The following is a 25,043-nucleotide window of genomic DNA, read 5'->3' on the forward strand; positions in this document are numbered from 1 at the left end:
TTGGTTGGAAAATGCTAATTTTCCAGCCCCACTGCCTCCTCCCCATTTGGCAGTTGTCATTCTGCTCTCAGGGGAGAGGGCTCTCTTCCCGTCCACCCATTCTGTCATCCATCCATCTTTAATATGGACTTCTGGATTTCTGGGTTTTTTTCAGTGATTTATAGCCATTCCTGTCTTTAATTATTTTGATGCTCACATTTCCCTAGATTTGTCTAGTGGCAATCTTTCCAAACTGGCTCTGTGTTCTTATGGCATGCCCCTATCATTTCTTTCTCTCTTTCTCTGTCTCTTTCTTTCTTTCTGGCACCCTCTTGCCAAATTTTTGGCACAGTAAGATATTCTAAGCTCATTTTGTCTTTCCCTGGGTCCACCCTGGAAGTAGCCATTTCTCCAGGGAGCCCTGATTTGTTTTTTCAGCCGCAAGCAGTATTAGACACCCGGATCTAGACTTCATGTGTACTCATTGCTGCTGTCAGCATTTCTAGCTGGCCCACTCAGCAGACATATCTAGGAAAGAGACATTTTAGAAATCATTAATTTGTACTAATGCCTTAATTTCCAGTTCTAGTCCATCCTATCAGGTTTTTTTCTTGCTTTTGGTTTTTGACTATTTTTTCCTTTTGTGAAAATTTATTTAATAATTATTAATTTAAAAAACAGATTTATTGAGTATACTTTACATGTCATAAAATTCACCATTTTAAAGTATACAATTTAATGGCTTTTAGTATATTCATAGAGTTGTGCAACCATTACCACAGTCAATTTCTGAACATACTTATTTACCCCAAAAGAACCCTTGCACTCATTGGCAGTCACTCTCTGTTCCTCATCTCCCCCCAGCTCCTGGAAGCCACTATTCTGCTTGCTGCTTCTACAGATTAGTCTGTTATGGACATTTCGTATAAATCTAATCATACAATATGTGGCCTTTCATGACAGACTTCTTTCACTTAGCATGTTTTCAGGGTGCATCCATATTGGAGTGTGTATTGGAACTCCACTCCTTTTCATGGCCAAATACTGTTCCATTGTGTGGATAGGCCACATTTTATGTATCTAATCACCAGGTGATGGACATGTGGGTTGTTTCCACCTTTTGGCTATTACCATCAGTGCTCCTATGAACATTCTTGTACAAGTTTTTGTGTGGACATGTATTTTCATTTCTCTTGGGCATATACCTAGGAGTAGAATTGCTGGGATATATGGTCATTCTATATTTAACATTTTGAGGAATTGCCAAACATTTCAGAGTAGCTGGTCTTTGATTTTTAATGTTGTATTTGTGGCCTTATGGATTCAGTTTTAAACTCTGATCAACAATAAGCTATTTGTTTCTTCAGGTTACAACTTTTATTTTTTAAATTTTTCCTAAAAGAAGAAATGACCTTCTGAAGCCAGAAATGTTTTTAGCAGTATAGCTGCTTTCATTGAGAATTCTGAAGGGATGTTGCTTAAGAACAACTTGGTGTAGCAAGAAGACTTTATTAGGAGTCAAGTGGCCTGAATTCTGATTGTTCTGATATGCTTTGTGATGCCTAGTTCCTGTCTGACTTGGGGAAATGCTTTGCTTCTGTCACCCATAAAGAGGAATGATATCGCTTGTCTCCCAGAATTGTTTCCCAAGATAGTTATGAATGGCAATGGAGATAGGATATGTGTGGACCCTTAAACAGTTGCGTTGTGCATATTTGCACTTCTGCGACAGTTTTCTAATTATGTAGAAGAGCAAGCTCAAACCAAACAGGAAAGAAACTTGAATTTCTTACATTCTGAGGTAAATGTATATTCTTACATTTTAAGACCTACATTGGATGAACATCCACCCTACTTACCCCCAATATTCTGGAATATGCTTGTTTCCCACCCCACCCTGCCCCAAAAAGTACAGCCTGGACTATATATGCCATTGCATTTAAGAAATTAAGTAACAGAAAAATATTAGTTGGAAAATGAACCTCTGTTTTTTTTTGTGGCTGCAGCAGTAAGTAAACCCTGTGCTTGTTGGTGTGCAGAAGCCTCCTGAGGGAGCAAGGGGCCCCTGCATGGCCCTCAGTGCTGTCAGGGAACCCCTCTACGTCAGATGATGCCAAGCCTAAAGGATTATAGTTCTGCATTTTGCCTCACAGCACCAGAACTTTAATGAGAAAAAGTACTTCCCATTGTAGAGTCAGTACACTGAGCCATAATAAAGCCGAGATTTGACCTGGGAGTAAAGTACATTATGAATGTAATTATTTTGTGGTGACAGCATGCATGACTCACAATAGAGCAAAATTTGACCTCAGTGTTGGCATTTGCCCAGTTTTTGTTCTTGAGATCCAATGTTGGTTTATTTTCTGCTTTCATAAATTAATGATTTTGTCTGCTTCTGTTCTTAATTCCATGGTTGTTTGCTTTTTCTTCTCATCTTTTAGTCTTTCAGAACTTATCGTCTTTCCCTGCTATAAAAATTGATCCTGCCAAAAGCTGTTCAGTCTCCCCTTTTTTTTCCCCCATGGAATATTAGTTTGTTACTACCTTGAGATCAGAAATGAGGGGTCTTTGTTTTGTTTGTTTTCTTCTTTTGTCATTGTGTCTGAGGCCTGTGGTGGTATTGGAAGGGCTGGTGGAGTTCTCTGTCGCAGCCCTGTTCTTGGCTGTGAGTGCTTCTGTGCTCTTGGATAAGTGCCCTGAGTTTATATGAACTTGGGAATTGTACAGAATGTCCTTGTATCCACTCTGTATTGGCTGTGACTTGGGTAATGATACTTTCTTAACCCAGTGAGGAAACTATCACACTCTGCCTTCATGATTTTGTCAGACTATCTGCACACCGTGAGTGTTCAGGTGGTGGCAGGTGGTGGCAGTGGCCACCTGTCTCTTTGTCCAGTGCTCCTGTGCTCTTCCTACACATGTTTGCACACATTAGGCCTTCAGTTAATTCTTAATAAAGGAGTAATGGTGCAAATTTCATTTCTCTGTGCTTTGAGAATCTAACCTTCTCAATCAAGGTCATGGTTTGCTCTCCTTAGGATTAAAAAAAAATGAGGGAACTTTCATTTTTATATCATTTTTTTTTCCAAACTTTTCCAACTTTTTTCCCCTGCTAATACTACCTCATATTTTTTAATGCTTTTTTTTTTTTTTTGACCCTTAACAAAATCCTAAGAAGGTCAGTTTTGTCCAGCCACTGAAAATGGGAAGTTAAAGCACAGAGATTAAGGAAGTGTTATTACGTGACTTCATAATATTCATTGATCATGTCCATGTGCTAAGCATTCTGCATATTGTCCTGGTAGAGCCCTCACAGTACCATGATGAGGGGTGGGTTCTGCTCCCCGTATTTCACAGATGAAGACATTGAAGCATATGGTGACCTTATAACTTATTGCCCAAACTGGGACTCTACTGAATGTGAAAGGGGGTGCTTTTATTGGTTACTCGGGGACAACAGGGGCAAACTAGGACTGTCCCCAGCGAGTCATCATCCTATGTAACCAACTTGCCCAAGTTTACACAGCCAATCAGTGGCAGAGCTACATCCTGAACTCTAGGCTTTCAAACTCCGACAATAATCTTGCTTCACCTGTCCTGGAGTGTCTCATCCACATCAAGCTAATTCCTAGCAGGACTGCAGGAGAGCCAGGACTTTGGCCCCTTTCTGCCAACCACTGCTACACCACAGTATGTCCTGAACATGTTATTATTTCACTGTCCAGTGCCATGAGCCCTTGCCATGAGCTCCTGTTTGCCAAGTTGTTAATAAATGGCACTCTCCTTTCTGCTCTTGGTAGGAACGCATGGACTTTGGAGTCAGATGTGGCTCTAAATGTGGCTTTGAATTCTGGTATCTTAGATTTGACCTTGGAAACATGACTTAATTTCTCTGACCTCCTTTGATTTATCTGTAAAATGAGAATTCTGCCTGTCTTGCTAGGGGTTTGTGAGCTGTAAATGAATACATGTAAAGTATCCAGAATACTGTTGGCTTTTATTTCATGGCCATTAAATAAAAGTTGTTGTTGTTACTGTCATCGTTTAATTATGCCTAAGTGTAGTGTACATGCAAGGAAGAAGTGAGTGGTGACCTGGGAAGATGAAGAGATGATAAATGTCCTCTTCCTGCAGTGGAGAACCTCTGAATCATTTAAGCAAGGAGGTGACATGATCTGATTTGCTTTGTAAAAAGATCACAGTAGCATCAGAGGAATACTGGTTTGGAGAGAAATGAACCTAGAGGCAGGATGGTTTTTGCAGTAATAAAGGTGAGAAATAATGGAAGCCATTCATACGCCGGTTAATGGCTGGAAAGATGTAGAGGAAAATTCTTTTGAAATATAGTTTGGAAGTAGAATCAATAGTACTTTTTGCAAAGATACCAAAGGAAAGACAAAATATTCCTGAATATTTTGTAGATTTCTGGTTTTAAGTCATCATAATTGACTGGAAGAAGAGATTAATTTGCCATTTGAGGTGCCTACGAGGAACATTTATGTGGAAAGCTCAGGAGAGAGGCTGGGCCAGAGAGGAGAGATGTGGGGCTCAAAGGAGAGCAGGAGGAAGTTGAACTAACAGGAATAGAGCAGGACCCCCTTGGGGGGAAAGAACACAGGGAGGCTAAAAGACAGTCACCTTCCACTGAATTGAGAGAAGCTGAGTCCACAAAAGGGGACTGAGTAGCCAGAAGGATAAAAGGAGGCTAGGAGGGAGCTTGGGATGGAAAGTACTCATTGTGGTAGAGCTTGGAGTTCTTTGTGAATGGGTATTATGTGCGGAGTGTGAGCCAACTTTTAGAAAAGTTGAAGAAGCTGAGTCATTCACTAGCCCCAGCCTGGAGGGTATTAGGTCTTTCACTGGAGGTGAGTGAGGCAGTACTATAGGTTCATTTTCCAGGGAAGAAGAAGCAGTAAGGTGAGTGGGTGTTTGCCTGATGGCCTCTCAGTTTTCTGAGATGCGTGCTGCCTGCGGACAGGAGCTCAGGGTGAGGCAGCAGACAGAGGATCTGAGAAGGTGGTGAGGGGGGGTTGAAATAGTTGGGAGAAGAATTTCTGGTCGTTGTGGAGGGTCCAGTGGAGATCTTATCTCTGGACCCCCATTTCTCTTTGTCCTGCATTTAGATTGTGTGTGTGTGCACGTGCACGTGTGTGTATATATCTTTGTATCTGACAGACATCTGATTGGAGTTACGGAAAAGGATAATCTCATTATTTGGCACACATGATAAGTCTTCAATAAAATCCTCTTAAATATACAGTCCAGCAATTGTGTGTTAGTGGATCTTGGTAGAAGTAATAGGTTATTGGTGTGAATAGGTGGACTAGATGTTCTTCTTTCCATTCTAAACTTTTATTCTGCATATTTAGTACTTAATTTGTAAAATACACACTATTTCAAAGACAGTAACTTTTATTTCTCAAAATACTTTGAACAGTAGTTTAAAACTTATTTCCTTAAAATCCATAATCGGCTTCTTGCTAACTGGACTGTTCTCTGCTCCCCTTCCAAGCAGTTTATGGTTGGCATTATAATATCTGATCTCTCACCAAGACAGCTGTCATTCTTGGTACTGTCTTTCTAAGCCAGCTAACTATAATGCTATGCCCTTCCTTCTCTAGTAAAATACTGTATTTGTCATTTTCTTCTATATACTTCTAGTATTCTAATATGTTAACAGACATTAGCATAAAAAGCATTCCTATCGCTTTCTTTGACATGTTTAATGTACTTTTTATTTAACGAGTACTATGTGCTGGCCCTGCTCTAAGCACTTTACAAATACTAACTCATCTACTCCTCATAATGACCTGTAAGGGAGCGTCTGTTATCTTCATCTCTGTTTGAAGGACAGGGACAAGGAGGCACAGAGAGGGAGGCTAAGCAACTTGCCTGGCTCACAGAGTTAGTATGGCCATGTCAGGGTCACACCTGGGGTTGTGACCCTAGCACCTACCTGTCCTTTCACCTGCTGCTCTCCAGTGCACCATGGCCGTAGGATTTATGAGGCAGGACTAGAACCTAAGGGGAAGAGCTTATATGTGCCAAACATACACGTCTACAAGCATACTGACTTTTTAGAATCATGGGACAAATAAATTAATGTTAACTTTATATTATGTTATGTAATACTACGACTGCACTCTGTGCTTATGAAAAATATTTAACAAATTAGAACACAGTTTTCTGTGAATGTCCATGGGTCTCCGATGCTTCAGAGGCATTGCAGAGGTCAAACTGTCCGTGTTGCAGGACGCACACAGTAGTGGTGCTGCATGTCAGAAGGTGGTGATGCCCGGGCTGGTCTCTTCCCTCTGCTACACAGAACAGTTCAAAACAGAAACCAGAGCAGGAAAGCAACCCCAGAGTCAAGAGCTTTTCTTCTACAGGCTTCTAATTATTTCAGCTTTTTAGTGATGTGAATTTCAGATCCAGAGAAGTTTGCATTTTCTGAATCTTGTAGTCCTGACAGTCAACAAGTGACTTAACACCCAAATGATATTTTAGAGTGATGAGGCACCCTGCAACTAAAAATCTTTATAACTTAATACCTAGGATTTATTTTCAATTTGGAAATTGTGATGTAGTTTGAACGCTTGGTTGATGTTCCCCTGGCAAATTGAGGACTTTGGCACACCAACCCTGAGTGCTAGGAGGCTGTGCTCTGTGGTGCTGGTCTCGAGTTAACCCTGACTGTTAGAGACTGTGTGTGCCCTGGGGTGTGTGTGCCTGCCCGTGGGCTCGTGGAAAGGGGTTTCTTAGACTTTGAGGGAGATTGTGTTCACCTGAGTGCATCTCTCATCTCCTCTCATCGACTCTGATGCTCATGCAATTCCCCTCACATTTTAATCTTGTGAAATTTATGTCAGAGGGAATAGTTGAAACTACTCAAAAAATAAGTTATTATTGTCCTTTTGCTTCATGTTTGGAATTATACCTAAAATTACCCTGTTATCTCTGAAAATTCATTAATACATCAATTAATTACTGAATTTTGGTGTTAAACATAATATCTGTTGAGATTATTGTTTGTGGTAGATTTTGCACCCATGAGGAAAATTTCACAAGACCGTAAATAGCTATATTACGTTCTGAGTTTAATAGTGTGTCTTGTGTGACTTAAATGTGATTGCTATAAGAGCTTAAGAAGAGAAAAAGAATTTTTAGTGCCTTTGGATTGTCTTAATGAGAATGTTGTGATTAACTTGTTGGATGTGAAAATGCCATTTTAAAATTGACATTCTAATTGTAACTTGATCTTTGCAAGTTTTCTTTGTGCCATTTCCTTACACAGGCACAGAACAGTGTGAACTTAAGAAGGAAAGCCCAAGAACTGAATTTCCTGACTTTGGTTATTTCCTTCTGACCCACATGCTATTTATATAAAACCAGTGCTAGGGAGGCTTATAATGTTTCAGTAGTGCGGTGCCCTCTAGCTGTGATTGAGGGAACTGGATACTTCAAATAGTGACTATTACCATTTATAGTTTAGAGGGGAGATTCTATTTATATCATCGTTTTTGTATTTCTTAGGCTATTGCATATTTTCATAATTTTATTGCAAAGAAAACCTTATTAAAAGAAGTAAATTTTAAAGTGTGGAATAGAGCATTTGGTTTCTGATTACCTTTAAGCCTCCTTGTAAAGTGTGGTCACTGAGGACTTTGTTGCAGTTTGGCAGTTGAGGCAGACAATTTTATTATCCCTGAGGGATTATTTGTATTGGTTGCTGGAAATGCCACTTGGACTGTCAACATAGCACCAGGCAAATGGGAACTTGTTTGGGTGATTTGATTTTTTGTTCCCCTTACTTGCTTTTGAACAAGAATTATCTGGAGTAATGTCTACTAATCATATTGCCAAAAATCTACCTAGTATTCAATTAGATGTCATCAGTATATGATAAAAATCTGTTTTCTTTACTAATACCTTTCAGAGGTAGTTCTCATTCTGAAGTTCTTCAAAGAGCTCATATTTTATACATTTGTGAAAGAATCAGTCATAAGACTGAATAGGAACCACCTGAAGGTCATCAATTGGTTGTATATTCCAAAGTATCAGAAACCGTCCCCTTTAAAATATCTTTTGCCCCTAAAAAAAGAATACTTTATTCTTTATAACTTCATTTCCTGATATTCAAGCAGATTAACCAGAAGATCTAAATTTACATTGGTTGCATTTTCCATGGCCTCCAAATCAGCTGTACCTCAAGAATAGAGAAAATGGGTACAATTGTCTCTTGCCTTGATCTTGATGCATAAAACCGGGATGTTGCCTTAATTAGAGGCTTTCACTGATGTAAAGATTAGTGTGTTTCTTTTTTTACACAGGCCCCAGGGCAGGTGATGTTTATGGACTCTCTAACACACTCTTTGATGCTTGATTGCAAGAGAATACTGTACTCCCACTGAAGGCGGCTAACAGTGCTTTTGGTGACTTGTACATGTGGAAGAACAAGGAGTTTCATTGTAGGAAGAAAGTATTTTTGTACTGTTCTTGCTGGTAGTATTAATGTTTATTGCTAAGACTTTTTTTTCTGTGGTCTGCTATCAAGTTTAAGGTGATGATGTTTCTTGGAAGAATTTTGAGCTCCATTTAATTTTCCTTCTTTGTTGCCATTGTTTTCTAGCATCCTCCAGGACAAATAGCGAGGAAATACAGCTCCTGCTCCACTATTTTCCTAGATGATAGCACAGTCAGTCAACCAAACCTCAAGTATACAATTAAATGGTGGGTATACACAGTTTTGCTTAACTGAATGCTTTTTCTACTTAACCTGATAGCTAACTGGTTGGTTGTGGGGTCTGAGAGTGGTAAGATTGGGCTGGAGAAAGCCATTGACTATTGAGGAAATCTGTTTAAAAAGTAACTTTGGTAGTTAAAATGTGGGGTGTTCAAAATATTTGTGCACATTACCATTTACATAAAAGAGCAAATTTAAAAATTATTTCAAATATAGGTGAAAGCATGTATTTGATTTCTGTGTATACCTCCTACCTTCCCACTTTTTATTAAAGCCATCCTGGAGTAACTCTGCTAATATTTTACCTTTGAAATAAAGCGGGGCTTCTGTGGTCCCCTTTAAGACTTGAGGCTACAGTAGAAAGCAGGCCTGATAGTGAAAGTGTATTTGCCCAGAGTCAAGAGATCTGAGTTCTGATATTGAGTCTCTCACCAACAGGGAGGGTTTAGTAAAACCCTTCTCTTTGTAGCCTTGTTTTAATTTTTTTTTTTTTAATTTTTTTTAATTTTTTTAATTTTTTTTTTTTCAACGTTTTGTATTTATTTTTGGGACAGAGAGAGACAGGGCATGAACGGGGGAGGGGCAGAGAGAGAGGGAGACACAGAATCGGAAACAGGCTCCAGGCTCCGAGCCATCAGCCCAGAGCCTGACGCGGGGCTCGAACTCACGGACCGCGAGATCGTGACCTGGCTGAAGTCGGACGCTTAACCGACTGCGCCACCCAGGCGCCCCAGTAGCCTTGTTTTAAAGTGGGGTTTAAGGGAGGAAGGGGAGTCTTTGGATAAAATCCTTTCCCTTTTGGGGTTCAGTTTCCTAATTTTAAAATGGAAGATAAGAGGAAAGGAACACTGTTTTTTCTTTTATGTTTCCATTAGCATTGTGATAATCAAGACCTTTGACAGAGATCACAGAAAACCGGATGTGCTGAGGTCTGTGGTCATCAGTTCAACTGCCAAAAACCTGGGATATTTTATTTCTATATGTGCTTCAGAAATTACACATTTAACAATAGTCCAGTTTAGTGTATGATGTGTTTTAATTCCTAAATAAGAAGTATTATTTCAGTGGCTTACATTTTCAGACTTAGAAGCCCTACTCTGAGTGTGATCAATATGTGACAATAAATCACAGCCTCAGTCAGGTAGTGTTGACTGTAGCAGTCTTCTGTGGACAGCATCCACTCCAGCTGGGAGGGAGAGGTGGAAGATAGAACCACTTCAAGGCAAGCTGCCTTCTCTCCTGAAAGGTTGCATGTTTTCTAAGATCTAAATAGAAATGTAGCTTCTTCCCTTATTACCTTGGCTTTTAAGAGCCTGATAAATGACAAGTGGGCATAAACTCACAGTCCATGATTGCAGCTGGGAAGAGGTATGTGTGTCAGAGCTCCACAGTGTGTGGCCTTCACTAAGCCACTTCCTGCCTTTGTGCCATGGCTTACTGCCAGGACATAGGAAGTACAGTATCTCTTGGAAGTATTTTCTGGAGTAAATCACTCGTGGTTGTGGAGAGGAGTGGAAAGCCCTGAAGATCTATGTACCATGTGGCTCTTGGCATCTGCACAAGTTCCAGAGAGCCCAGAACAGAAGCTGCTAACTTCTCTTTAATCCTGGGATCCTCTTCGACAGGAAGGGAGGCCAAGTGGAGCAGAGGGCACCTTTACTTTCAGGGCCAACAAGAGCTCTTGGAATTTACAAATGGATCCGACTCAGTTGCTCAACACTTTACCCTTGGGTAACTTAAAATTGCCACTGCTTGTGACATAGACAGTTAGGAGCCTAGTGGGAAAACTGGGTAGCACTTTGATATGTCAGTGTCACCCAAGTTACAAATGTGCTGCTGTGCAAATCAGTGGTTCCAACCCCTGGTTACATCCTGGAGTCACCTGGGAGCTGAAAAACATGTTGATATCAGCAGTTTAATGTCTCGCCATACAGTTCTGGTATCTGGATTTTTAATACCCTCCCTAGGAGATTGTAGTAGGTAGCCAAGGTTGAGAACTCCTGATGTAAGTAAACAGTTCCTCTCCTGTCCCCCCACCAAAGTTCCTTGAAACTTCTAAATTATAGACTAATAAATGGAGGAAAAAGAGCTGAAAAGCTGGCCCAGTTAAATAGTGGGCTGTTGAAACAAAACATTCAGTGTGAATACTATGACTTCCCTGATCCAAATGACATTTCCTTTGCACTAGCTAAATGTGAAAGTTCTTCAGTCAGTAGTTCATTTATTTTAAAAAGTGCCCCCCCCTTTTTTTCAAAGTTTGTATTTTGGGGGCGCCTGGGTGGCTCAGTCGGTTAAGCGTCCAACTTTGGCTCAGGTCATGATCTCATGGTCCGTGAGTTAGAACCCCGCATCGGGCTCTGTGCTGACAGCTCAGAGCCTGGAGCCTGTTTCGGATTCTGTGTCTCCCTCTCTCTCTGACCCTCCCCTGTTCATGCTCTGTCTCTCTCTGTCTCAAAAATAAATAAACGTTAAAAAAAATTTTTTTTTTAAAAACAACAACAAAGTTTGTATTTTGGACCTCAGAGCAGGGTGGTCCCTAACTGAAGTAGGTCGATCAGAATCTTCCCTATAAATGCTTCCATCTCACTCTTGGCTGGGTTATAATCAAGGAGGTAAAAAGTAAAAAAAAATATTTCAGGGTGTTAGCAGGCCTGGGTGAGTTCCAGCCAGGGTCTTTGAAGGTGTAAGGAGAAAGGGATACTCGGAAGGGAGAGAAGAGTCAAAAAAGCAGGGTAGGAAGAAGCTAAATCTGAATGCCCTCCTGTTCTAAAATTGTGCCTTAAACTTATCCTGCACCTATCAAAATGAAACCCCTATTTCCCCTTTTCTGCTTTTTCTGCTTTACCTAAATCCAAGGCCTCTTCTTGGTCCCTTCCCCCCCAGACATTAAAAATACCAAAACCATTAATACAGTTGAGCTTCATTATGGACACAGTGAGTATCTTTGGGCTGAAAACCAAGTATGACCTTGTTTCTTTGAGAAAATCCTTTGAATTCTAAACATCGATTTCTAACCTAAGTTTTAAGAGAAACCCCTTCTTCAAGTTGTGGGCTGCCAAAATGAACACATGTATTTACAAATTCTAGTTGAGGAGTGCATGGAGGGGTGAGTGCTCTTCTGAATGGAAAGTTGAAGTGTAAAAGTGGGAGCATTCTGTGCTCATTCTTTTCATAGGCACGATTTCTGTTTTGACAATTTGAATTTTCCCATCTTTCCCCTAAATGCCAACAGCTGTGGTATTGAATTTAGAGTTTGCTAGCCATCCCCCCCCCCCCCCGCCCTCCGACACACACACCTCTGCAGCTGACCTCTGTCTCCCCTCCCGCCCCCCAGCCAGAATCCCCTACGGGGGCATTAAAGGAAAGGGTGGGGAGCAGGTGTGAGCTCCTCAGCGCTGGCAGAACCCACCACCTCTTGGTCTTCAAAGGTTTTAGGCTTGTCACATGCTTTGCTGTATTAGCTCTAGGCTCCTACAAGTACAGGGCCAACAGTCACAAATCTGTTTTGCTTTCTTGGTCAAGAAAATAGTATTTCTTTATTCCAAGCTATGTGGCAAAAGCAGTTGAGCAAACCCTTTGATCCAAACGTACTTCTGGTTTGGGTCTAGCCCATCTTTGGTGAGACCTCACCATTTTCTGAGTACGTATCAGAACTGAGTAGGTCTCTGAAGCCTAAAGCGTGGGACTGATGCAGTTTTCCACTGACTGCCCTTTGCCCCCAGCAATCACTTCTTCCAAGATGACTGACTAAACTGGCCTATGGACCTGTACTGTATGTGAATTCTGAGCTTGGTTTTCTTAATTTTGGGGATATAACCTCAGGTGGAATTTGTCCTACAGTGTGGCTCTATTTTTCATGGAGGCCTAAGGTCATGATAATGTCCAGTCTTGCAGTCGGCTCAGGAGATTTGGAAGATAGTGACCTTGGGGCCCTGAAGATTTTAACTCAGTTTGCAGAAGCAAATTATGAGATGCTTGAGATGAAATTATTGATAGGGGAGTAACCATGATAATAATGTCTTTTGTTTTGGATTTTTGTATTTGAAATAATCCTTTTGTATATTTCATTTGGTTATAATAACATCTCTGTGACGTAGGTTGAATTGTCCTAATTTTATAGATGAGGAAATGTAGGCTCTGAGAGATGAATGAACTGTAATAAATGAAGGATCCAGGTTTTAAACTCAGCTTATTCTGACTTAGTCCGGGGATATTTTTCCTATGTCACACTCCACACAGAGGAGGCAAGAACCATTATCTTTTTCAAGCAATCAAAGTGACTAAACTAGTCACTGCACCAAACCCAATCATATGAAACGTCAATCTAAATCTGACATTAGATTAGAAAGCAGTCACACAGTATGACTGTTAAACGAATTAAATGATAATTTCATCCTTTTCCCTAGAGGCAACGTGTTAGAACTAAAGGGCACAAAATCATTATACTAGTCAGAAATCCTGGTATCCAGTATCTGAACCTGAATTTTTCTCATTTGTGAAATAGAGTCAATAACATCTGCTGCTTTTCATATCAAGGCTGTTAATGTATGCTTGAAAACAGTATTATTATTATTATTATTATTATTATTATTATTATTATTATTATTATTTGATTCTGAAGTCCTTTCACCCAAGTTACAATTCCTTCATTAGCTTAGATGCTCTTGAATATGTTAGGAGGAAGAGAATATATTGCCATTTGCTCATGAGGACTTTTAACATTTATCTGAATAATGTTTTTCAAAAATCATTTTGAAGGAATAGGTCTGGAGAGACATTTGGAAGACTAGAGATTTCTTGTCTATTGTCATAGGAAGTCATAGGTAAGCCACTGAGCTATTTGGAATCCAACGCTGAGTCAGCTGTGTTTAGGACTGACCCCTCTACCTCTGTGTCGTGCCTGGATGGCAGTTTCTGTGCTCCAAGTACCCAGAACACAATCTGATGCAGTCAGTTAGTGATATTCTTAGAAGCTTAAAAAATAAATTTTGGTCTCCTCAATAAATTTTAAAGTAAAACAAAAAGTAGTGGAATGATCTTGACAGCTTACAAAAAAGGAAATTTAAAAAAAAAAGTGGCCAGTTAACATGAATAACCCCACCAACTTCATAGGTGATCACAGAAACCCAAATTGAAAACAAGTACACTTTACGTTGGAGAACATTTTTTCAGAATATTTAAGGTGAGTGTCAGCAAGTATAAGGTTAAAACAGACACTGATGGGGAAATACACTGGTACATTTTTTTTTTTCTGCAAAAATACTTGTCAGTTTATGTGGAGAGCCTTCAATTATTAACGACTCTAGATTGAGTAATTCCCATTACAGAATGTTTTCTTATGGAAATAATATAGTCATAGGTTGCACAAATACTTGTCTCTGAAAATATCAGTATGGTGGTAATTATAATTAAGAAATATTAGAACCAACTTAAATGTTCAATAGTAGGGGGATAGTTAATAAATTATTCAGTAACTATATAAATGGAATATAATCAGCCATTTAAAGTCCTGTTTTTAAAGCGTACTTTAATGGTAAGAAAAATATTAATGAGGACAAAAGTAGGATGTAAACCTATTTACACATATAATTGAGAGACAGAAATAGATATCTGCATATCTCAAGTAGTCTTCTTTGGGCAAAGGGTTTACTTTTTCTTTTTGTTTTACACTTCCTATATTTCCCAGAAGTTCTACAATATGAATATAACGCCTTTTTAATCAGAAAAGCATTATTTGAAAAAAAATATTCAGGAGAAGGGAGTGTCTTCATTAAATTCAGATCTTTTAAAATGTTAAATAAAAATTTTAAGGTAGTGTTACAAATAGGATTTATATTACTATTTTAGCAAGTGAATGAATAAGTTAGGTGGATTGCCAAGAGGTTACTGATGTAAGAGAAAAGAACAGCAAACCACTGTGGGTGATACTCACTTTTTTCTGGTAGTTATAAATAAACCAAAAATTTTCTAAACTGGGAGGTAATAAGTTGGAAATTTCTAAAGGTGCTTGATTTGCACTACCTGTTTTTACATAGTGTCTATATTTTACAGGTGAAGAAAGCTAAAAATTTCAAGTAGAAAGAGAATTTGTTTCTAAATACCTCTTGAGGTTTTGGTGTTTCTGGAAAAGATTTAATAATTGCTGGAAATGAGTACAAGATTGATTTACTTTGAAGAATGATTTTTTTTTTAAAGAGATTTCTTGATCAGCATTCTGCTTTAATTGGGACTTTTGAGATGGATTGTTTGACTTTTACTTAAATTTAAATATTTTATGATTAGACAGATAATATATAACATTTTGGATACGCTTATGAAACATTGAACCCTGCATTTTATTTTACAGTGTAGCTCTCGCAATATATTACCACATCAAAAACAGGTATGTGGATGATTAATTTTGTGCTAAAAACATTACACGTTATCTCCTACTATGTTTTTCTCTCTTTTTTTCCCTATTATGTCTACTTGCTTCAGCCTTTGTATTCTCTAGTCATGTTTTCTTGGAATTTCTAGAGTTAGTACAATTTACCAAAACTTCCCAGGTAAGTGCCAAACTGCTTCTCAATCAGAGGAGACCAAATGGGTGTTTGTGTTTGAAGCCAGCAAAACAGAACACATCTTGATAATGCTCAGCTTTCCTCTTCACTCTTGATTTCCTGTATAATTTGTTTAAACATTCTTTTATAAAAATTATTTTAAAAATTTACTATGTGCAACTTCAACATGAGAAAAAAATGCTTATAGTTTTAAATCAGTAGAAGAAATTATGGTATAAATTTAGATATAAACTATTTTAATGTAGTAGAATCCTTCTCTCTGATATAAGTGAATCTGGAGACAATTTAGTTAAAATCAGTTGAAACAGGAAATCATAGGAAAATCATTCTAAAAATTTACTTTAAACATCTTATCTCAACATAAAATGTGTAAAAAGTACATTCGTTGCCATATTTTTATGCAGCGTCAAAACTTTTGCTTTGAGTCTGGGGCGTTGGTTAGAGTACCAAAGTGACTTTATTTTATAAGCCACACCTGAAATTCATCCTTTCCATATTTTTTTAAGTCAATAGTGACAAAACTTAAGACATTTCTAAAATAATTTGAGTGTAGAATCTTTCAGGTTATGACCACACATAATCTACAACAAATTTATTTTTAGTGATAACTTTTTATTGGGTGTTTCCAAAGCATTCCTTCTTTATTTTCAGAAGAACAAAGCCACTCTCATTGCAGTCATATTTCATTGATTGATATATAACATTTTCATATGTTACATGAATATAACAAGTACAACTGGTGTGAACCAATTCTGGGAACAAGCACAGCCACCTCATGGTTAGTTAGCATGGCTCTCAGTGAGGGGAGCCACATCATCGTCAGTCTGCTTTACAAAGGGGACATTGGAGAGTTGTGGTAAGTCAGAGAAGTGGAGCTTTCATGACAGAGCATCTAATGAATGAACAATGTTATGGGAAAACACAAATACCTGGAAGCAAACACTTGGAAAGGTGTTCTCTGCAGTGACCTTTCTCAGTATTGTAATTGTGACTCCCAAGTTCTTTCTGGTGCTTGAGAATTTTGGATGTAAGAACTTAGAAAATGGAGCATAGTGGAACTTTGAACCTTGTCCAGAATAACTTATCAGTGAAAGTACAGATTTGGTCTTGCTGCCTGTTTCTAAGATAACAGTTCAGACTTTTAAACATTTAAGTCTTACATAACACTATAATACCACTAGTGAAACTTGAATGTGTTCTCAAACCACTTTTGCATTAGCATCTCTCTGTCAGTGATTTCTCAGTTCTTAGACTGTTGTGCATCTCAAAGTTAATTTGTAGCCACAACTGAAAGTAATAAGAACCATCTTTATTAAGCATTTACTCTGGCTACCCTGGTTGCTATTTATATGCTTATCTCATTTAGTTTATAAAACAGTTCCATGAGGTTATACTGATATTATCTCCATTTATCTTAGTAAAGAAACTAAGGCACAGAGAAATAATTTGCTTAAGAGTACAAAGCTAATAAATTGGGGAATTGGGGATTGAACCTAAGCAATATACTGAGACCTTAAATCGTATAATCTACTGGGGTAATGGTGATAAAATGGAACAAAAGTTAGTGAGTAGAAGTGGAGAAAATCCAACTAAAAAAAGTGAGCGTTTGTGAACAGGCATGATAAGCCCACAGATTGTAACCTGAAGGCCTTTGGAAAGAGGCGGCATGACTATGCAGACTTTTTCCTGATAAATCATATTGGGCTAACCTCTGGAACTGGTGATACATCCAGTAGCTTGATTGAGAGGGTGCTGCTCAGCTGGGATACGTAGCTTTCAATGAAAGTGAGAGCAAAATCCATTTTCTCAGAGGAGTCCGTTTTTTTCCCAGAGTCATTTTAGCTTAAATTCTTATTCCTCATTTTATATTTTTGATCCTATATTTTCATTTTTAAAGTTACTTCTGGTGAATATTTCTCTAGAATGCTGAATAGCTTTTTAGGGTCTCTCATTCATCAGAAATATTGAACAGGAGTGAACTGCCCAAGGAAATGGGATGCAGGGCCAGGCTTTGTCACACAGCCCCTTGAAGATCTTGCAGAGGCTGTTAGTGAGATGAGGGACCAGCTGATTCTTACTAGCCGGGTCGTTATAAAAGAAGTGTAACTGGGTGCACCCAGAAGGAGCTGTCTTTATGTTTTCAGACCCTGTTAGCAGGTCCTGCCTAGTTGAACCTTTCTTTTACTTAGGCTTATCTAAATCTTTGTTGCCTGTCTTCCTGTAGGCTAGTGAAAATGAGCACAGGTATGAATGCCCAAAGCTTTAAAAATAATTTCTGTTGTGTAAACATAGTAATGAAAACAGAGTTGTTCTGTTAAGCTCTTTCTTTCTGTTTTTATACAGACAGTAAATTTGTAGAGTAGAAATTATAGTGTTTGCTACAAAGGGTATATGTTAGGGACAGGTCTGTACCCTTCTGATATTCACAAGCCTAATCAGCATTGGAAGCACAGACTGTGGGAATTATATGATGTTACTAAAAGCAGTGGTTTCCAAATTTGCTTTTTAAAGAATAGTTTTTAGGCCGAAGGCAAGTGACATAAAACAGATGAAAGGAGAGCTGTTGCTGATGAAGTATGGTTGGTGTCTACAGAGCCCCGCTCAAAACACTGTGCCTACAGGGAAAGCCATCACTTTAAATGGCATTTACTGGCCCTGGTAACAACGAGCCATTCTTTTATAGGTTTATAGGTTACTGAATTAAGCTTTTCTACATGTCACCTCTTGTTTTTCAGTGTAAAATTTTGAAACTCTTAATTAACAAAGTGTTTAAGTTGCATGTTGTGAAAACTTCAAATTAGTTTCTAGGACACACTGAATGTTCATTTTTGCCCTTGAACTTCTTTCCTATCAACTACAACATAGTAATGGTTTAAGCATATCCATCAGCCTTTGCTCAGAAAGAAGATGTTTAAAGAAGTTTATCACTTGCTTAGATTTAGTTCATTTGAAAACTCAGAAAATGAAAATCTAGATTTTTTTACCTTAGGTTAATTCAATTAAATGTGGTTCATAACCTTTATTTCATAGACTGCTCAAACAAAAATGATTAAATATTGTACATAAGAAAAATTATTGCTCATGGGTAGCCAATAGCATCTCCTACACTTAACACTGACTTCAGTTTCTTAAAACATACTAAGTCAAAATATTTTTTTATTTTATTTTGAATGACATTCTTATAGAAAGTAAACTCCATTTTCTTTTATTTTCCCTACCAGGGACCCAGATGGAAGGATGCTCTTAGATATTTTTGATGAAAACCTTCACCCTCTTTCGGTAATCTCCACCTTCTGATGTTGTTTAATTATTTCTCTTTTGTTTTTATTGGGTGGCCAGTCATCTGAAAACATTTCCTTCCCCAGAAATCCGAAGTGCCACCAGATTATGACAAACACAACCCAGAGCAGAAGCAGATTTACCGGTTTGTTCGGACACTGTTCAGTGCTGCTCAGCTGACGGCTGAATGTGCCATTGTCACCCTGGTGAGTGCCTTCACGATGACACAGCCATTCTGTAGTCCACTGGGTGGGGTGCAAGCAGGGGATCTCACCAGGTGCCCTAGGGAAACCACATCTTTGCCTTCAAGATTGTCTTTTTTTTTTTTTCTGGGAGAGTAGAGAATGGATCTCCCAATAGAGGGAGTGAAGTCTGTTCCACAGTCCCCACCTAAAGTCAGTGGTAAAATCACCTTCAGAGCCAGTAAATGTCAAAATGTTAAATGCAGGTAAGTAAAACCTTGGGCTAAAGAGAAATAAGAACTAAAGCCACTCACTTCCTGCTAACATCCAGATTTCCTGTTGTTGATTCCCTACAAAGGTTTTAATGACATGAATTAGAGATGAAGAACATATACATCCTATATGAATGCCTGCTATATATTACTGTCTTCTCTTTTGTGATTTTTGTGATAATAATGCATCTGTAAGATATTCAAAGACAACTTGGAGGTAATCTGCACTTTAAGACTCAAATAAGAGATAAATATCTATATTCTTACTTAGATTCTTAAAACTTTAGGGGCTATTTAGGTCAGCTCTCATTTGGGAAATAGATTTGACAGTGGAACCCATTCTCACTGACCTTTATGTTGTGTGCAACTCAGATAAGAAGTTAGCTCTGCCTGTGAATGAGCCATACCAGAGGAAGATCAGAATGCCATTCCCTGTTGTTTCTGAGAAGAGATTATTGTCTAATAGAAAGTTTGCAGGCCACCCAAGGACCTTTTGTATCTCTGCCACACTAAGAGCTTTGTGCCCTTCAGCTAATTCAACAGTAAACCTGTTTGTTTATTCATTCATTTGTTCATCCATTTGTTTGTTCACTCTTTCTCTCACTAAACTTGCCACCTACTGGGTAAAACAGACATTCATTAAGTAATTGCTGGGTGATTTAGAATGATTCTACGTTCTTCTGTCATATCTGAGAAGTATATTTATTGCTTAGCCTTCTTCCTCCAAAGGATTTCAAGTTCTTAAAAAACAAACTGCAGGGAAACAGGGTTGAAATTGTTGAAAAGGGAAATGGCGATGAAGAGAAAAGATGGGTAGGAAAACCAGATGAAACCATGGATGAGATTAGTACTAAACTTCATACCATGAAAAAGATTTATCTTGAAGCTGCTGAGATGGAATGTGGTGGGCATATTTTACCTTTAATTCCTACGAAAATTATGGCCTGACTCTGACTCGATTGTTAAGAGAAGGCTAGTGTCCTGTGGAGGACACAGGACTGAGATCTTAATCCCTGCCGCTTCCCCAGTTTCAGCCCAGATGTTGAGAGAACATCTAAAGTGTTCTCCCCCAGAGGGTCATGGGGACAATTGGTTAGTTCATGTCTTTAGAGTACTGTAGGAGTGGTACATTTTTATTGGTAATTGTAACTACTGACATCTTCACTCGTCCGGATAGATAAACTGGTGGCTTAGCAGGAGATTAGCTTGTACTGGGGTCTTGATAGCTACAGTTCAAAGATGAGCAGCTTTGGGGTCCCACATAGTGGGCACAGCACTGCAGACTGATTCTCTTGTGACTGAGAGTCAGCCTGCACACCTGTGGGCAGAAGGCAGATAGATGCATGCTCTGGGCAAGACCCTTGTATGATAATTCTTCCTTTCTTTGTGTCCCTTGGAATTAGAAGTAGCCATTTAGAACAGGTTCAGTCTAGAGTTGACAGAGATGCATTAATCTCTACTTTTCTGCTGGGCATTCTCTTGGCATCTTGGCATGCCACCCAGGAGGAGGTGGGTGGTAGGGGAAGGACAATAGTTCTCTCTGGTCCTGCTGCCCACGAAGAACAGAACTGCAGCCTCCCTGTGGTAAGAGAGCTTCCAGGACCTTCAAATACCCAGAATGGAGTTATAACTCGAAGCAGATATTTCATAGCTTCATTAACAATAACTAAATATCACTGAATATATTTTTTAGCTTTGCAGAATATTCTAAAAGCTATGATATGTGTTATTGATACTGACACATTTTAAAAAAGAGGTTGAGGTAATTAATATTGCACCTTGATGATCTCTAATGTTTTCACATAAGGGCACTGTGTAATATTCTCAACAACAGCTGTGGAAAGCTGGGGTTGGGTAGAAGGCTATGGTGCCCAACTGCCCCTCCATACAGCCCATCCTTTCCCTCAGGACTTATTGCAGCTGGGTTATACTTAGAGCCATGAACAATCTTTTCAGTCCCCTGTGTGGTACCTGGATAACAAACCATAGCTCCCTGTCTAAGCCAAGGATTTTGATTATGAGGATGAGAAGCCCACACAAAGAGGCTAAGGCAGGAGATTTATTGGAAGGCTCAGGAGTCCCATACATGCCTGTCCTCACTCTATAATGAGATCAACAGCAGGTTCCTTTCTCTGGGGCTGTCTCTTCTTGCCTCTGCTCCACCCTTTGGGTCTACCAGTACTAAATTCCAGGCTGCCTTCTGTTCAGATGGATGTGGCCGGGAAGTAGCTGGCCTAACCCTGACTCTCTGTCACTTTTTCACTTAAGGCCCAACACTGGCTAATTGAACCTCTGGTGTTTAGTTTAGATTTTGGAGAGGGGATGAATTTTGATGGCCTTCATCAGTGATTGGCTCAGTTCCTTTGAAAGGGGCCCAGGGCTCTGTCCTGAGCCATTGTTTTTCTCACTGTGTACTTTCCTTTGCTCAAAATCTCTGGTGCTTCCCCATCTTTCTCTGAGGATGACAAAGAGAAGGCCCTTACATGACCTGTAGCAAGATTAGGCCACCTCTCATCTCAGCTCAGCTGCTACCACTCTTCCATCTGGGCCTCTTGGTCTTTCCTGCACATACCAGTACTTGCCTTGGGACTTGGGCACGTGACACCATCTGGGCCTAGAATCCTCTTTCAAGGATGTGCATGTGGTGCCTCCCTGCCTTTCTTCAAGTCTTTGCTCAAAGGGTAGTTCTATAACCTGCTTCCTCGCCCCCCACATTCCCTTCTCATCATTTCCTGCTTTCTTTTTCTTCATAGCACTTATCACCAGTTAACATTCTTTAGGTTTTACTCATTTATCTTATTTTGTTTGTAAGTTTTATAATTAAGATTTTTTAAAAAATCTTTTTGTCTTTCTTGTTCACTACAATATGACCAGCATCTGGAACACAGCCAGGTACCTAATAAATATTTATTAAATGTCAGAGTAAGTATAGTAATAACTACCTACTGCTGAAGTAAATAAAAGTGGTATTGATGTACCTCACACTTTGCCTGAAACACAGGGAGCATTCAGTAGCTATTTGCTGTAGTCTTCCCGTACCCTGGGCGTTTTATAACTTTAACTCCTATTCTGCTGTTTCACTGCTTACGTTATTTAGGTAAGCTTTCTGAAGGGAGGGTGGCAAAGTCTTTAGCTCTGGAGACATTGCCCAGCCAAGCCCCTGACTGAGTGTTGTCTACAAGAATGGTTCTATCTAGAGAGTGGCAGTGATGGGTTATGGGAGGGAGAGAGGAAGCCATTTGGAGAAATGTCTATTCAGATTCTTTGCCCATTTTTAAATTGGATTGTCTTTGTATTAGTGAATTCTAAGAGTTCTTTATATGTTCTGGCTTACAAGTCCCTTGTCATGTAATGATTCACAAGTATTTTCTCCTATTCTCTTGTTGTCATTTCACTTTCTTAAAGCTATCATTTACAACATAGGTTTTCATTTTCATAAAGCCCAATTTATATATATATTTTTGTTTTATCTTTTGTGCTTTTGGTGTTGTATCTAAGACACCATTGAAGAGCTCAGGGTGATATGATTTACTCCTGTATTTTCTTTTAGGAGTTACGTGATTTTAAGGCTTACATTTGGGTATATGATCCATTTTTAACTCGTTTTTGTGAGGTAGGGGTCCAAATTCATTCTTTTGCTGTGGATATCTAGTTTTCCCCTTGCCATTTGTTGAATTCCACTTTCCTCGTTGAATTGTTTTGTCACTGTTGTCAAAAATCAGTCATAAATGTGCAAGTTTATTTCTGGAGTTTCAGTTTTATTCCATTGATCTGTATTTCCTTATGTCCATACCACACTGTCTTGATTACCATACCTTTGTAGTTGAAGTCAGAAAGTAAGACTCTCCCAACTATGTACTTCTCCTTCAAGATTTTTTGGGCTGTTCTGTGACCCTTACATTTCCATATGAATTTTAAAGTTAGCTTGTTAAGTTTCCGCAAAACAAACAAACAAAACCATCTAGGGTTTTGACAGGGACTGCATTGAATGCATAGATCAATTTGGGAAATATTTTAGGCCAACACTAGCAAGTCTTACTATCCATGAACATGGGGTGTCTTTTCATTTAGATTTTCTTCAGTTTCATTCACCAGTTTTATAGTTTTCAGTACATAAGTCTTATACTTTGTTTAATTTATTCCTAGGTATTTAATGCTGTTTCATGCAATTCCTAAGTAGAATTGTTTTCTTAATTTCATTTTCAGATTGTTTGTTGCTAGTGTATAGGAATAGAATTTAATTTTGTAAATTGATCTTATATCGTCCCACAATGTTGGACTCATTTTAGTTCTAACAGTGTTTTATTAGATTCCTTAGAATTTTATACACGCAAGATCATGTCATTTGCAAACTTTACTTCTTCTGTTCTAGGCTGGATGCTTTTTATTCGTTTTTCTGGCATATTTGCCTTGGCTAGACCTCTAGCTTATTGTTGAATAAAAGTGGTGAGAGTGCACATCCTTGTTTTATTCATGACCTAACAGGGAAAGGGAAAGCTTTCGGTCTTTTTCTGTTAAATACGATGTTATTTTCATAGATGCTTTTTGTCAAATTGAGGAAGTTCCCTTCTGTTCCTAATTTTGTGGAGTGTTTTTTTTCTTAAAAGAGTATTTGATTCTGTCAGATGCTTTTTCTGCATGTACTGAGATCATGTGGTTTTTGTTCTTTATTGATATGTTAAAATCAACCTTGCATTCTTGGGAGAGATTATCCCACTTGGTTGTGGTATACAATTATTTTTATGTGTTGCTGGATTTGCTTTGCTGGTATTTTGTTGAGGATTTTTTCATCTCTATTTGTAGCAGATAGTGTTCTTTGATTTTCTTATGATCTCTTTGGTTTGGAGTCAGTGTAATACTGACTTCCTGAGTTAGGAAGCAATTCCTTCTTCTGTTTTTCTGAAGAGTTTGAGGTTTGGTATTAATTCTTATTTCAGTGTTTGTTAGAATTCACCACTGAAGTCATTGGTCAGGATTTTTCTTTCTTGGAAGTTTTTATATTAGGAATTCCATCTCTTTCCTTATAGGTCTGTTCCAGTTAACCTATTTCTTCTTCAGTCAGTTTGTGTCTTTCTAGGAATTTGTTTCATAACTTAATCCAATTTGTTGGATAACAGTTGTGTATAGTATTCTCTTAAAATTCTTTTTAGTTCTGTAAAATCTGTCATAATGCCTCATTTTGTTTCTGCTTTTACTAATTTCAGTCTTCTTTTTTTCTTGGTTGGTCTGACTAAAGGTTTATCAATTTTAGTGATCTTTCTTTTTTTAAAATTTTTTTTTTTTTAACGTTTATTTATTTTTGAGACAGAGAGAGAGCATGAAAAGGGGAGGGGTAGAGAGAGAGGGAGACACAGAATCTGAAACAGGCTCCAGGCTCTGAGCTGTCAGCACAGGGCCCGACGCGGGGCTCAAACTCACGGACGGCGAGATCGTGACCTGAGCCGAAGTCGGCCACTTAACTGACTGAGCCACCCAGGCGCCCCTTTAGTGATCTTTCTAAAGAACCAACATTCAGTTTTATTGATTTTCTATTTTTCTATTCTCCATTTCATTTATTTCCTCTCTATATTAATTCCTTCCTACTGCTTGCTTTAGTTTTAGTTTGCTCTTCTTCTTTTTCTTCTAGTTTCTTACAGATATTATTTAGAAATCAATTGTATATTATTTCACTTGGTAGAGAATTAAAATACCCAAGTGGGAGTTAACCAAAGAAATTATAGCTTATGGTGGAAGGTTAGTTATTGATTTGAGATACTCCTTTTTTAATATAGGAATTTAATAAATTTCCCTCTAAGCTTCATTGCATATATTTTGGTATGTTGTTTGGTATGTTAATTTTTATAGATATATTTTCTTGAGTAAGGTTTTATTTCAGATATATAGAAAAATTGTGAAGATAGTACAGAGTTCCCATATATCTCACACCCAGTTTATTACATCTATAATATTATATAACATCCAGAAACATTATTGGCTTAATATTTGTATGATATTTTGTTCCAGTTAAGGAGCTGATACTGAAACATTA

At 38.5% G+C, this 25,043-nt stretch overlaps 1 protein-coding gene across 3 annotated transcripts in view; it reads left to right on the forward strand.

Annotated features, from left to right (window-relative positions):
- CCNY (cyclin Y) overlaps positions 1–25,043 on the forward strand; it is a 315,237-nt gene that overhangs the window by 262,703 nt on the left and 27,491 nt on the right. For all 3 annotated transcript variants that reach the window (XM_060658953.3, XM_060658954.3, XM_060658955.3), the window contains 4 exons: positions 8,609–8,709; positions 15,069–15,104; positions 18,504–18,561; positions 18,648–18,767. In XM_060658953.3, the coding sequence (XP_060514936.1) occupies positions 8,609–8,709; positions 15,069–15,104; positions 18,504–18,561; positions 18,648–18,767 (315 nt within the window). The remainder of the gene's footprint in view (positions 1–8,608; positions 8,710–15,068; positions 15,105–18,503; positions 18,562–18,647; positions 18,768–25,043) is intronic.

This window comes from Panthera onca, chromosome B4 (assembly GCF_046562875.1).
Source record: "Panthera onca isolate mPanOnc1 chromosome B4, mPanOnc1 haplotype 2, whole genome shotgun sequence".
NCBI lineage: Eukaryota > Metazoa > Chordata > Mammalia > Carnivora > Felidae > Panthera > Panthera onca.